At 50.9% G+C, this 13,424-nt stretch overlaps 1 protein-coding gene across 2 annotated transcripts in view; it reads left to right on the top strand.

Moving 5' to 3' along the window:
- Positions 1–13,424, top strand: part of ADAP2 (ArfGAP with dual PH domains 2) — a 29,612-nt gene that overhangs the window by 14,154 nt on the left and 2,034 nt on the right. The window contains exons 6-10 of one of the 2 annotated variants that reach the window (XM_069602881.1): positions 2,172–2,318; positions 6,749–6,832; positions 9,903–9,965; positions 11,290–11,367; positions 12,653–12,881. In XM_069602881.1, coding sequence (XP_069458982.1) covers positions 2,172–2,318; positions 6,749–6,832; positions 9,903–9,965; positions 11,290–11,367; positions 12,653–12,881 — 601 coding nt within the window. The remainder of the gene's footprint in view (positions 1–2,171; positions 2,319–6,748; positions 6,833–9,902; positions 9,966–11,289; positions 11,368–12,652; positions 12,882–13,424) is intronic. The other variant, XM_069602882.1, reaches the window with a different exon arrangement.

Genomic DNA, 13,424 nt, shown 5'->3' with positions numbered 1-13,424 from the left:
GATAGAACCAAAAACTACAAGGTTGTGTGACAAAAGTAAGATGTAGAATGAGTTATATTATATGATACCATTTATGTAAATCAAAGCCACATGACACATGTATGTTCATAAGCATGTGTATGTGTGTATAAAAGTATAAGAAGTGAGCTAGAAAGATGAACATCAAACTCATGACAGTGATTGACTGTGGGAAATGGAGGAGGGGAAGGGACAGGGTAAGTAGTAATTAAAGGGATTTTGACTTTATTAGTAATGTCATATTTTTAAAATAAATTTCCTTTTAAGGAACAATATTGTCAAAATATACTTTTTTGTATTTTTAGTATTTTTCATAGTAAATATTTTAAAAGGAAATATTCTTCTAGCAATCGTTCAAGAAAGCCGTTATGAAGAGTGTTGGCCTGAATCTGTCCATACTTCCTATGTATGTGCAAATAAAGATATATACATATAGTTTATGTACATCATATATACACTATATGCAGGTAGCATATGGATATATATGTGTGTACAATTTTTGCATTAATAGGTTCCTACTATATATCCTATCCTAGTACTTGGTATTTCTTACACGTGGATATCATGGATATTTTTTCATATTAGTAATATTGATTTAAATTTTCCTTAAACAATTCTGTGATATTTCGTTGTGTGGATGTGCCATGATTTATTTATTTAACCCGTTATCATTGATGGACATTGAAATAATTTTTTTTAACTAATATAAGCAACATGGTAGTAAAACCTCTTTTGACATATATATTTGCATAGTAATGCAGTTGCTTTCTCAGATAGATTCTGAGATGTGAAATTGTGGGTTAGAGCGAAGCAGTCAATGTTTTAATAAATAAGATCAAATTTCCCTCTAGAGAAGACTGTCTATTAGAACTTTTGTCAGTGATGGAAATGTTCTGTCTGTATCTGTCCAACACCCTAACCACTAGCCACAGATGGCCACTGAGTACTGAAATGGGACTACGTGTGCCAAGGAACGAAAGTCTCTTTTAAAAAAAATTTTGCTTATTTATTTGGTTGTGATGGGTCTTAGTTGCTGCACTCAGGATCTTTGGTCTTCCTTGTGGCGTGCAGGAACTTCGTGCAGCTATGGGACCTAGATCCTTGACCAGGGGTCAAACCTGGGCCCCTTGCATTGGAAGCACCGAGTCTTAGCCACTGGACCACCAGAGAAGTCCCTGAAGTCCTAATTTTAATTCATTTTAATATCTACATGTGACTACAGCTACAGCTACTATGGGACCAGATTGTTGGTATCATTTTTCTTCCTCTCATCAGTTATGAAAGGAAACATTTGTTTTTCCTTTGCCTTCTTAGCATCAGGGAGTGCTCAAAATGTTTTCAGACCCTGAGAACAGAGTATAGTGTGGGAAGGCACGCTTTGAGGCCCACCCCTGCTTTTATTGGTTTATCTGTTTCATTTGATTGGCTTCCATGGATATTCATTATAAATTCTTGTGGTTTTTTTTTGGTTGCACAGCATGAAGGATCTTAGTTCCCTGACCAGGAACTGAACCCGTGGCCCGTACAGTGGAAGCATGGAGTCCTAACCGCTGGGCCGCTAAGGGAAATCCTAATGATTTATTTTAGAAAAAGTTCTATGGCTGAAAAACTTGAAAAGGCCAAGTTACAGTCTTTCCAAGCCCCCTTCCAGCTCAGAGAAGCCAACTGATTAAGCAGGACTAGTGGAATGGCTTGGAGAAGGCAATGGCACCCCACTCCAGTACTCTTGCCTGGGAAATCCCATAGGCGGAGGAGCCTGGTAGGCTGCAGTCCATGGGGTCGCTAAGAGTCGGACACGACTGAGCGACTTCACTTTCACTTTTCACTTTCATGCATTGGAGAAGGCAATGGCAACCCACTCCAGTGTTCTTGCCTGGAGAATCCCAGGAATGGGGGAGCCTGGTGGGCTGCCGTCTATGGGGTTGCATAGAGTCGGACGCGTCTGAAGCAACTTAGTAGTAGTAGTATTAGTGGAATGGCTGGATACAGAGAATAGTAGAATATCTGTGGATCTTGATATTAGAGCAAGAACATTACAAAACCTATGTGGAGTTCCGAATTGGTCATGTTTGGCTTAAGGCTTGATGGCGAAGGTGAGGAGAAGTCACTCCACTGACTGTAGGCATCCTGAGTATCTGATTCCTCTCTTTCAGGGTAAAGACCCCAAAGCTGTCATCAGCATCAAGGACTTGAATGCCACCTTCCAGACAGAAAAGATTGGGAACCCCCACGGGCTGCAGATCACCTACCGGAGAGATGGCCACGTTCGGAACCTCTTTGTGTACCACGAGAGTGGGAAGGTGAGAGGATGGCGTTGCCTCTCCAGCCTCCAGCTCAGCAGCCCCGAACTTTGCAGACACAGCTCCCTGGCTCCCTGGCGCAGCAGCCTCTTGAGACGTGCCGCTGCTGTTTGCTTTCATCTGTTGTCACTTTCTGTGTTTGGCCACACTGTGTGGCTTGTGGGATCTTAGTTCCCCAACCAGGGATCAAACTCGGGCCCACGGCAATGACAGCACCGAGTCCTAACCACCAAACCGTCAGGGAAGTCCCTGCTGTCACTTCTGGTCGGGACAGAGCAGAAGTTAAGGCAGAGCGAGATCTGGGAGAGGAACCAGGCAGGGTCCAGGGGTGTGTCTGGATGGTGCACAGCCACCAAGGGCCGTCCGGTTAGCAGACGGGACTATGCCCAGAGGTGGCAAATCAGGTGCAGCCAGGGATTCCAGACATGAGAGGAGGGATGACTCGAAGCTCAAACAGCAGTGCATCCCATGGCCTCCCATCGCAGTGTGTGGTCCGGCACCAACTGCGTGAGCATCACCTGGGAGCTTGTTAGAACTAGTGTCTTGGGCCCATCCTGGACCTGCTGAGTTAAAACTGCGTTTTCACAGGATCCCTAGGTGATACTCAGGCACGCTGAAGTTTGAGAAGCACTATCAAAGGTCCAGGAAGTCAGCTCCGTCAGAGAAGAGCAGGCCAATAGTACAGCTGCTAAGACAAAAGCCAACTCTAAATGGCAGGGTCATGTGACTGGGCAAGAGTCAGAGATGCTAAGTGGAGGTGAGGAGGTGCAAAGGTGGGGGCTGACGTTTTGTGATTTGCTATTAATTCTGTGCTGGGCACTTTTCTTGGTGATCACTATACATCATTGCTTTTCTTTTTAAAAAATTAATTAATTAATTAATTTGCCTGCGCCGTGCGGCATGTGGGATCTTCATTCCCTGACCAAAGATGGACCCATTGGAAGCGTGGAGTCTTAATCACTGGACTGCCAGGGAAGTCCTGTACATCAGTTCTTAATCTTCAAAACAACCCTGGAAATGTTGTATCTCCATGTTACTAAGGCATGCGACTTCCTTGGTGGCTCAGCGGTAAAGAATCCACCTGCAATGCAGGAGTTTCAGGAGATGAAGTTTCAATCCTTGGGTCAGGAAGATCCCCTGGAGGAAGCCATGGCAACCCACTCCAGTATTCTTGCCTGGAGAATCCCATGGACAGAGGAACCTGGCGGGTTACAGTCCATAGCATCTCAAAGGGTCGCACACGACTGAAGCAACTTAGTACCCATGCACTGAGGCATGGGTGTGTGAAGTAATTTGCTCAGAGTCATGTGGCCGATGGTTCCTGAACCCTGCACCTGTCTTACCACCCCATGTGGTTCTGCTGGAGGAAGACCCTTGCCAGCAGGAGTCAGAAACTAGATACAGGGCCTGGATCTTCCCAAGAGGCCCCAGCAGTGGGATACTGACCGTGGATCGTCCTCCTAGCAGGCTTCCTGCTCTCTCCGGCGTCTGGGCTGACTTCCTGGCGTGGTCTGAAGAGCTGGGGTTTGGAGTCAGAAGTTGGGACCCTGCTTCTGCCACTCCCTGGTGTGTTACGAGGGCAGGTCCCTTCCCCTCCCAAGTCTGCCTGTGTATGGTTGATAATACCCACTTCCTGGAGGGGTCTTGAGGATCGAGAGACTCTGAACCATGAATGTGAATGCATCTCATTACTGAGAAGTGCACTGTAAACATTAGTTGTCACTGTTGTTATTTGTTCACGATTGTGGCAGCAGCGGAAGACAAGCTCTTGCGAGCCTTTCCTGATCATTTCTGTGTTCAGGACTTCACTCTTTCAGTAAATCCTTACAGCGCCCCTCCCTGCAACGTGCACAGCACTGGGGTGTGTAGTGAATGGGCTTCTGGGATCTCATAGTCTTGGGAAAGAGACAGATGGGGAAATAGGCACTGAAGATACTGTGTGATGATGCCGGTGGCAGCCGTGCTAGAGACACACAGGAGACATGTAAGTGGCCTAGTCTGGGGGAGGGGCACTCCAAAAGGCTATCCAAAGAGGGAGGTTCTACTTAAGAACTGTGTGAGTATGCTGAGAAGGAGAACACTCAAACCCACTTGAAAGGGTCATGCGTGGAAAAGAAACAGGGGTATTTATTTCAAAGGACAGAAGCACGGTTGGGCCGCCTGAGAGGTTAGAATTAAGAACTGTGATGTGTGTGATTCTGTGTGTGTTTGGAGAGAGAGAGAATACACTCTTAACAGGAACACGTTGTTCTATAAAACCAGGAGTGCAAGTAACGTCTCGCTTCTTTGTTTCTCTAAATGCAAGGATCTCATTCCCCAAACTGCCAAGAAGTCTAGTGCCACTCATTTTTCTCGGCTCCCTCCATTGGCTTTTCCAGAATCTTGGGACTCGTGCAGTCCAGGAGACATGCTGGAGATCCCTGGCTCTCAGTCCATGCCGGGCTCACTGCTGTGGCCCCATGTCCAGACTAACTGGATACCAGTGGCTCCCTCTCCATGCCCATCGCTGCTAAAGGACTTTTGCTGAGGTGCCCATGATCTCAGACACTTATGGTACCTGACGCCCTCCCACTGGCCCAGCTGTAGAGCAGCTGACAACCTGGTTCCGGCCAGTCTCCTCTCCCTGGTGATGCCGCAGCTTCTCCCGTAGATGGGCATAAATGGGGGGCCAGAAACTCACGCCTGCAGAAGCCAGGTGGGCAAATTAAAAGTAAAGTGGACAGCCTTAAGTCTGTGGCAAACAGGAACACGTGTATAGAGAACTGAAACAGGCAAAACTTAAGGACAAACCAAACTGTATGCAGGTTGGATTTGTGCCTGGAAGAGTCTTTCCAAAGTGAAGGCCTGGGGGGGTCTTCCGTGGGGATGACCCCCTTCCCTTAGTGCCTGAAACCCTATAAGGTTCTTCATGCCCTGGTCAAGAGAGTTTAGGAATATTGAACCAGCAAAGCTTGGCCTAAAACGGAGGAAAGGTACTGATGTTTCATACCTTTGAAACCAAGTTCAAATGAATTTCTCAATCATTGTATTGCATCCGAGTGCAGCACGGCAGCTATTTGAACAGGTCTTTCCTCTCCTCTTCCATACTCCTGTGAGACAGAATCCGATAAGCCCTGCTCAGCCCCTGTGCTGGGCCAGCCCTCATCCATTTTCTGTGGCCAAGAAGGGGTAGGATCATAGCAGCAAGTGTGGATGGGTGGTGCGCGGCTGAGAATGGGTGGGGCATTTTTCATAGAATCAGGGTTTGGGTGGAGCAAAAATCTATTCCATCTAAACTCACTCTCAGGATGAATAAAATGTTCTAGATAAAAGGTGTATCAAGGGTGAGGGCAGAGAGGTGGGTGAGGCAGAATGTTCCAAGAGAAGGGAAGAACGTGGGGGCAGCGATTGCAAATGATTTTGTATGGAAAGAGCTCAGAGAGGAAAGTGAAAGCGACAGTGTTAGTCACTCCGTCCTGTCCAACTCTTTGTGACCCCACGGACTGTAGCCCACTAGGCTCCTCTGTCCATGGCATTCTCCAGGCAAGAATACTGCAGTGGGTTGCCATTTTCTTCTCTAAGGGATCTTCCCAACTTAGGGATCAAACCTGGGTCTCCTGCAGATTCGCAGGCAGAATTTTTACTGTCTGAGCTGTCAGAGAAGTCCAGAGGGCAAAGTAAGTCATACTAAAGAACTTAAGGCTCTTCCCCTGAGGGTAGTGGAGAGGACTCCAAGCTAGACTCAGTTAGATTTGCAATTTGGAAATCACTCTGGCTGCCGTAAGGACTGAATGAAGAGCAGCAGAGCAGAGGCAGAACCGGCTGGAATAACGGGTTCAGCAGGTGAGAGACGAGGGTGGACACTGCTGAGGGAGGCGCTCTCCCAGAGGGACACAGGCGGTCCACGCCAGCTTCGGCCTAACTTGCACTCCAGGTGATGAGCATTGTATTGATGGCGCATCCCCAGGAGCACTGGCCCCCACCTGAAAGCTGGTCTTTGACATCTGAGGACCTTTGCTCCTCAACGTGTCTCCCAATGACCAGCAGCTCATCATCTGTGAACTTGTTAGGAATGCAGAATCTCAGGCCCCACCCCAAACCCACTGAATTCAAATTTGCATTTTAACGAGATCCTCGGGTGATGCATACACACAGTAGCAAGAGCCAAGCACTGTGCTGGGCCGCTGCATAACTCCTGTGCGGTTGGCCTTGGTCCTTTCCCATGGCTCTGGGGATCTGTTTCCCACTTGCTCGGGTGACGCCCTGGGCTCTGGCACCATCCTCCCAGGTGCCTGGGATCAGCCTGCGTAGGACTGGGGGGTGTGCATGTGCCCAAACCTGAAGATCCAGCTGGCTGCCTGCTGCCAGCCTCAGCTGCCCGCGCCCCCCCGGCCCCCACCAGCTCTCAGTCTCATTGACTGTCTGTCTGTCCTTTGCATGTCTCTCTGCAGGAGATAGTGGACTGGTTCAACGCCCTCCGTGCAGCTCGTCTCCAATACCTAAAAATGGCCTTTCCTGAGCTCCCAGAGTCTGAGGTGAGCTAAATGCAGACCCCAACTTCCATGGCTCCTGTCTGCCACCTCCTGTGCTCCTGGTTGGCTGACCTCAAAGACACGCAGAGGCCAGACTCAGTTTGACTGCAGCAAAGACCTTGAGCCTTGGGGTTGGGGACCTCAGCAGGAAACCAAAAGCTTTCTCCTGGGGAGGTGGGAGGTATGGCCTCACTGTTGGCAAGGCAGTCTCCAAAAAGCAGATCAGACTCTCCCTTTTGGGATCCGTCACTCACAGTGTCAAAAGGCTCAGGATTTGGGCATCTCTTCCTGACTTCTCCCACTGCAATGCACAAATGGTCCCTCACATACTGCTTACAATGTGCTTCTGAACCTGGTTTATCTTGTCATCCCTTTTATCTAATCGTCCTTTGTGGCCAGCAGTTAGGTGAGGTGATTATTCCCATTCCAGTGATGAGAAATTGAGTCCCAGGAAGGTCAAGTGTGTAACCGAAGGTGTTCTTCCCACTTGAACATCCCCTACTTTGCCCTTTCCTAGTCTGCTTTAAGGAAGGCAGTGGGATCTTTCCCATTATCATTCTAACAGAAAGAGTCTGCCTTTCTTGGCCGAGGTGACAGTGAGCCTGAGAAGTTCATTTCAGTTGTCTTCAGAGGTCTGGGGCATCCATGTACATCCCTCAGGCTTGGCTGGGGAAGCTGTATAGAGTGGGCCGGAGGGTGTGAGCTGGGAGGCCTGGGCCCTTGTGGATGCTCTGCTGCTGACTTGCTGTGTGACCACTGCAGGTGGAGCTGCCTCTCTGAGCATCTGTTCCCACGTGTGTAAGGCGGCACTTGGTCTGGGTCATCTGCAGGGCCTCTTCTAACTCTGAGGTGCTGTGCTCTAGTCCCTGGGTTAGGCCTGCTCTGGAAGGATTTTGTAAGAGACAGGGGGTGGAAAGACCATGTTAATCGTGTGACTTTTCTTTTGGCCATACCACCCAGCATGTGGAGCATTATTTCCCTGATCAGGGATGGGACCTGGGCCCCCTGCAGTAGAAGTGCAGAGTCTTAACCACTGGACCACCAGGGAAGTCCCATTCCTGGGACTTTATTATTCCCAAATGTTAGACCCTTCTTGAAAGCCTAAGTGCTCCTTAATTCCCCAGTTTGCAGGGAGCGAAGTGTCTGGAACAGGGGTCCTCTCCAGACCTAGGGTTGCACTGAGACGGCACGTCTCCACGAGTTCCTCCAGCCAGGCCTGGCTCAGGGCCCTCCCGGCCTGCAGAGTCAGCTGCCATAGCGGGTGAATGCCCACTTGCATGGGCGTGGCATGGGGGTGCTGACTGCTGCCTGGAGACGCTGAGGACAAATTGCAGACGCCCCACCTCATTGTCTGGGCAGCTCTCCAACTTGCCCGACCCATGCGGGGGAAACTGGGCTTTGGTCAGCATCCTCAATGTCCTCTTCCTCCCGCCTCCACTATCGTTACCCCTTTTCCTCCCCTAGTTTCCTCCCCGCCTGCCTCTCTCCCCGTCTTTCCTCCCCCTATGTCTACGTAGGGTGTGGGGTTCTGAGCAACCACCCCAAGTCTTGCCCGAGCTCAGGGACCCAACGCCAGAAACCTGGGGGACCCTAGTGGGATTGTGGTCCTGTAAAAAGAAATGCATGGACCCGAAGGCAGGGAAGCCAGTGTGTCACGCAAGGCAAGTGGCCTCACCTCTCCAAGACCCAGTTTACTCCTCTGTCACCACTGGGACAGTCCCTGCCTCCAGGGCTGTGTGTGTCCAGTGAGCCAAGGCGTCTAAGGTGCAGGGCATAGTACCCCATTCCCGGCCTCTTTCTCCTTCTCAAGGCCTAGATTCACCCTGCTCTGGCTTCCATTCAGATAACTGAATGATTAGGACTCTTGTCTTTGCTCCAAATGAAGGAATTAAAGCCTACAGAATGCACTTTAGGGAAAGGGGAGTGGTGTCCTCTATATTTTTGGTTTCTTGCTCACAACTTTCTCCCTTCAGACTTCCCATTCCTACTCCCAAACCTTACATCGCCTTTGCCCCTGCTCTCAACCCAGGCTCCGTTCTCATCTGAAGTTCTAGACTTGCCAGTTTGAAACCCTGGAGCATAGGAGGCCAGTGTCAATCCCTGGAAGCTTCTCTGAGCATAGGACGGTCTTGTAGATCACATAATGCAGTATCCTTATTACACAGAAGGAAACAGGCCCAGAGAGGTATAAGGCCTTACCAAGGTAACAAAGCTGGTTGAGGTCAGACCTGGAGCTAGAACTCAAGTCTCCTGACTCCCAGTCCAGAGCTTTCTCTACTTAATGCATCCTGCCATCGCCTCCTATGGCCCTGGCTCAGAATCCCTGCCAATGCCCAGGTCTTGGCCAAGGGCCTGATCAGAAGGTTCTGGCATATTTATACTTGAGCATCACAGAGTAGCAGCATCTTAGAGCTACTACTAGGGTCTGGCTGGTGTCTGTTGGCTCTCGGTGGCGAAAGTTCATCCTACCGGCGACATGTCTTCAGGAAAATCCTCAGTGACTTTTCTGAGGTGTTGTTTCTTCATACAGAGCATGAAGATGATAACATCCACCTCACAGGGTGGTTGAGATTTACACGCAGAGCCTGACACACAGTCAGTCAGTCAGTTCAGTTGCTCAGTCGTGTCCAGTCCTTTGTGACCCCATGGTCTGCAGCACACCAGGCTTCCCTGCCCATCACCTACTCCCGGAGCTTGCTCAAACCCACATCCATCGAGTCGGTCATGCCATCCAACCGATGACACACAGTAGATACTCAGAATACAAAACCCCCTGACACCAGGAGGGTCTCCTCAGAGCCTGACCTGCGTCCTCCTCCTGGAATTGCTGAAAGAACCCTTAACCTAAGTCTTTATACCAAGACTCAGCTGTGTTGATTAGCTCTGCAGACATCTGGGGTGCTGTTGTCGGGCTCTGTTGAAATGTTAGCCTTGCATCCATACCAAATATAACCATGTGCACACATCCTTCCCCATTGCAAACTTCCCCCTTGGTTGGGGAGCCAAGTTCACTGGGGAAGCTCGGCCTCTTGGGTGGGAGGCAGGGGGTCAATGTGTGTTTCTCTTCCCCCAGCTTGTGCCCCTCATCACCAGGAACTATCTCAAACAAGGCTTCATGGAAAAGACCGGTCCGAAGGTACATCCCATGTTCCCGGGGGGGACTTTCATGGCCTCAGTCCCAGTGGGCAGTGGGGCCAAAGTGGGGAGGTGGGAAAATGAGGAACCAGGGGCAGGGAGGAGGGAGGAAGTGGAAGTAAATGGACTTTTGTGAGTTCCAGGGGTGAAGGACCAAGTGGAGACAGGGTGGCTGGAGGGTGGTCCAGCCTCACTGCAGATGCTTCTCCCTGCAACTGGGCATCTTCCTTCTTGATCAGCATCACCATCAGTGGCTCTCATCTTTACACCATCTAACTGACCCTGTTCTTGGGAAAGCACAGCTGAAAAGGGAAAGCACAGCTGAAAAGCACAGCTCCTTTGGGGGGCAGCTCTTGAACACTTGTGTGCTCCGAGCTGGGGCCCTACCAGGACCGTTCAAGTGAGGCAGGACTAGTGACTGGTCTGAGAGAACTCACCTCGGTACCTGTGCTTGGATGCCAGTGAGGCCCCTGCCACCCCAGGAAGTCTCCGACCCAGCCTGCATGCTGGTGGGGTGAAGCTCCAAGCCAGAAGATGGAGATGGTGGGGGGTTGCACAGAGGGGGCGGTGCAGGGAAGCGGGGAAGGGAGGAGGAGAAGGAAGAAGGAAGCAAGCAGATGTGTGTGCGCTCAGCTGTGTCTGACTCTTTGCGACACCGTGGACTGTAGCCTGCCAGGCTCCTCTGTCCATGGGATTTCCTAGGCAAGAATACTGTAGTGGGGTGTCATTTCCTTCTCCCAGAGAAAAGCAGAGGAACTCCCTAAAAAAAAGAAAAAACCCCAAAGCAACGGCTTTCCGATGCTTTTTTTTAAGGTGTAATACGCTGACGCAATGTTTGTTAAGATGACAGTGAAAAGTGTTAGGCAGTCACAGTAAAGGAAGCCTCAGACGGCTGGGTAAAGGGTTGCAGGTTTTTGTCCTTCACCAGCTGGTGGCACCGCCCCTGTAGCTCTTAGGGGGACTTTCCTTCCCCTGACCTAGGTTAGAATTTGGCCAAGGCCAGGGCTTTCAGAAGCGCTGAGCAGTAGCCACTTCTGATTTCCCAGGTTCCTTTTTCTGAGATGTCTTGTCCACAGCCTGAGAAAGAGGAAAATGCTTCTTCCAACGCACATAGGCAGCGGCTGGAGGCTGCAAGGGAAAGCTGGGGTGGAGGAGGGTGTTTGTAGCCGTCAGAGCTCGAGGCCAGGGGGTGGGGCGAGCACTGGGGTGTCCGACTGCCAAGCCAGGAACTGACCGGCTCCCTCATCCTGGCCCAGGCTGGCCCTCTGACCTCTGTGCCTCACCCCCGCCTGGCCAAGCCTGATACAAAGTTCCCTCTTCTGCAGCAGAGAGAACCTTTCAAGAAAAGGTGGTTTGCTCTGGATTCCCAAGAGCGCAGGCTGCTTTATTACAAGAACCCACTGGTAAGAGTCACTGATGGCCCCTCTGCTGAGCACCAGCAGGCAGCGGTGGGGTCAGAGCTGGTTGGGGACCATGGGGATGCGACAGGGCTGGAGAGACCCAGCGAGAGACACCCCTCCATCATCGGTTGTCTCTAAGTTATCCTTGTGTATGAAACTGTGCTCTCCCTCACCTTCTGGAAGTCCTTCACGTGTATCCAAAAGCTGCCAATGTAGCCAAGAGAGGGGCTCCCCATCCTCTAGTCTCCAGGGCTGCCTTCCAACATGGAGGCTGTGGAGAGTCACGGTTGGGAGTAAGAGCTCTAGAACTTGACTGTCTGGGCTCTGGGACCAGCCCTGCCACTTTTGGGGGTGCACCCGTGGCATTTTGGCAGAGCACTCAGTTCTCCGTGCCTCAGTTTCCTCAATCAGGAGGTGACTTAATAACACTGCCATCTTCAGAGGTTGCCCTGAGGATTATTCTATGAGTTACTATATATAAAGCACTTGAATTCTTAGAGCAGAGTTCAGTTCAGTTCAGTTGCTCAGTCATGTCTGACTCTTTGCAACCCCATGGACTGCAGCATGCTAGGCCTCCCCGTCCATCGCCAACTCCCAGAGTTAGCGCTCCATAAACACTGAGTATGGGACTTCCCACGTGGTGCTAGTGGTAAAGAACCCATCTACCAATGCAGGGGACCTAAGAGATGCAGGTTCGATCTCTGGGTTGGGAAGATTTCCTAGAGAAGGGCATGGCAACTCACTCCAGTATTCTTGCCTGGAGAATCCCATGAACAGAGGAATCTGACGGGCTACAGTCCATGGGGTCACAAAGAGTCTAACGTGGCTGAAGTCACTTAGCATGCACACACGCAAACATTAAGTATCATTTAAACAGATGTTGTTGTTTAGTTGCTAAGTCGTGTCTGACTCTTTGTGACTCCATGGACTGTAGCCGCCAGGATCCTCTGTTCATGGGATTCCCCAGGCAAGGATATGGAGTGGTTTGCGGTGCCCTCCTCTAGGGGATCTTCCTGACCCAGGGATCCAACCGACCTCTTCTGCTTTGCAGGCAGGTTCTTCGCCACTGAGCCACCAGAGAAGCTCATTTAAACAGAGGCTGTGTGTGATTTCCTTTATAGTTTGAGCCTTTTAAAGTCAGGGGTCCACCTAGCTGAAATCCCCAACAGAGCCCCCCACCCAACACACACACAGCCCTCTTACTAAGATGGACCTGGGAGCTCTCAGGCCTGCAGGTGGCCCTCTGCCCCAGGTGTGGCCTCTGATGACCTCTGTCCTCTCTTTTCAGGATGCCTTCGAGCTGGGCCAGGTGTTTCTTGGGAGCAATGAACAGGGGTACCAGGTATTCGAAGACCTGCCCAAGGGTATCCGAGGGAACCGCTGGAAAGCTGGCCTCACCATCGTGACCCCCCACCGGAGGTTCGTCTTCACCTGCCCCAGCGAGAAGGAGCAGCGTGAATGGTTGGAGAGTTTTCGAGAGGTCCTCTCCAGCCCCTTGACGCCCCTCAACCTCCTTGGTAAGATACAGGGCCCTGCGTGTGTTCCTTTGGCCAAGGAAAGTGGGCAGAAAGGGGCTTCTTTGCTTGGGTTCAGCTGTGAGTCCTGAAACCAGGGTCATGGCTCCTGACTGCCCTCTTTCCCTTTTCTTTTCTTCTGGCCCAAGAGAAGTTCAGACAGTGCACATTATTGCCCGAAAACCCTCTCTGTCCACGTTAAGCTCCTCTACCGGGAGGCCTTCCCTAGTGGCATCCGGATGAGCTTCATCTTGGTAGAGCTGTCGCTATTGTCGTTCACGTTCAGTTTCTAAGTTGTGCCTGACTCTTCTGCGATCCCGTGAATTGTAGTCCTGCCAGGCACCTCTGTCCGTGGGATTTCCCAGGCAAGATTACTGGAGTGGGTTACCATCTCCTCCTCCAGGGAATCTTCCCAACTCAGGGATCGAACCCACAGCTCCTGCACTGGCAAGCGGGTTCTTTACCACTGAGCCCCCAGGGAAGCCCGAACTGTCGCTTAGGTCCCGGTTTCTACCCTGCTCCCTCCCTGGAGCCCAGCAGCCTCTC

The sequence above is a fragment of the Ovis canadensis genome, chromosome 11, assembly GCF_042477335.2.
Source record: "Ovis canadensis isolate MfBH-ARS-UI-01 breed Bighorn chromosome 11, ARS-UI_OviCan_v2, whole genome shotgun sequence".
Classification (NCBI taxonomy): Eukaryota; Metazoa; Chordata; class Mammalia; order Artiodactyla; family Bovidae; genus Ovis; species Ovis canadensis.
The sequence above is the reverse complement of the archived record's forward strand: the minus strand, read 5'-3'. Positions and strand labels throughout refer to the sequence as shown.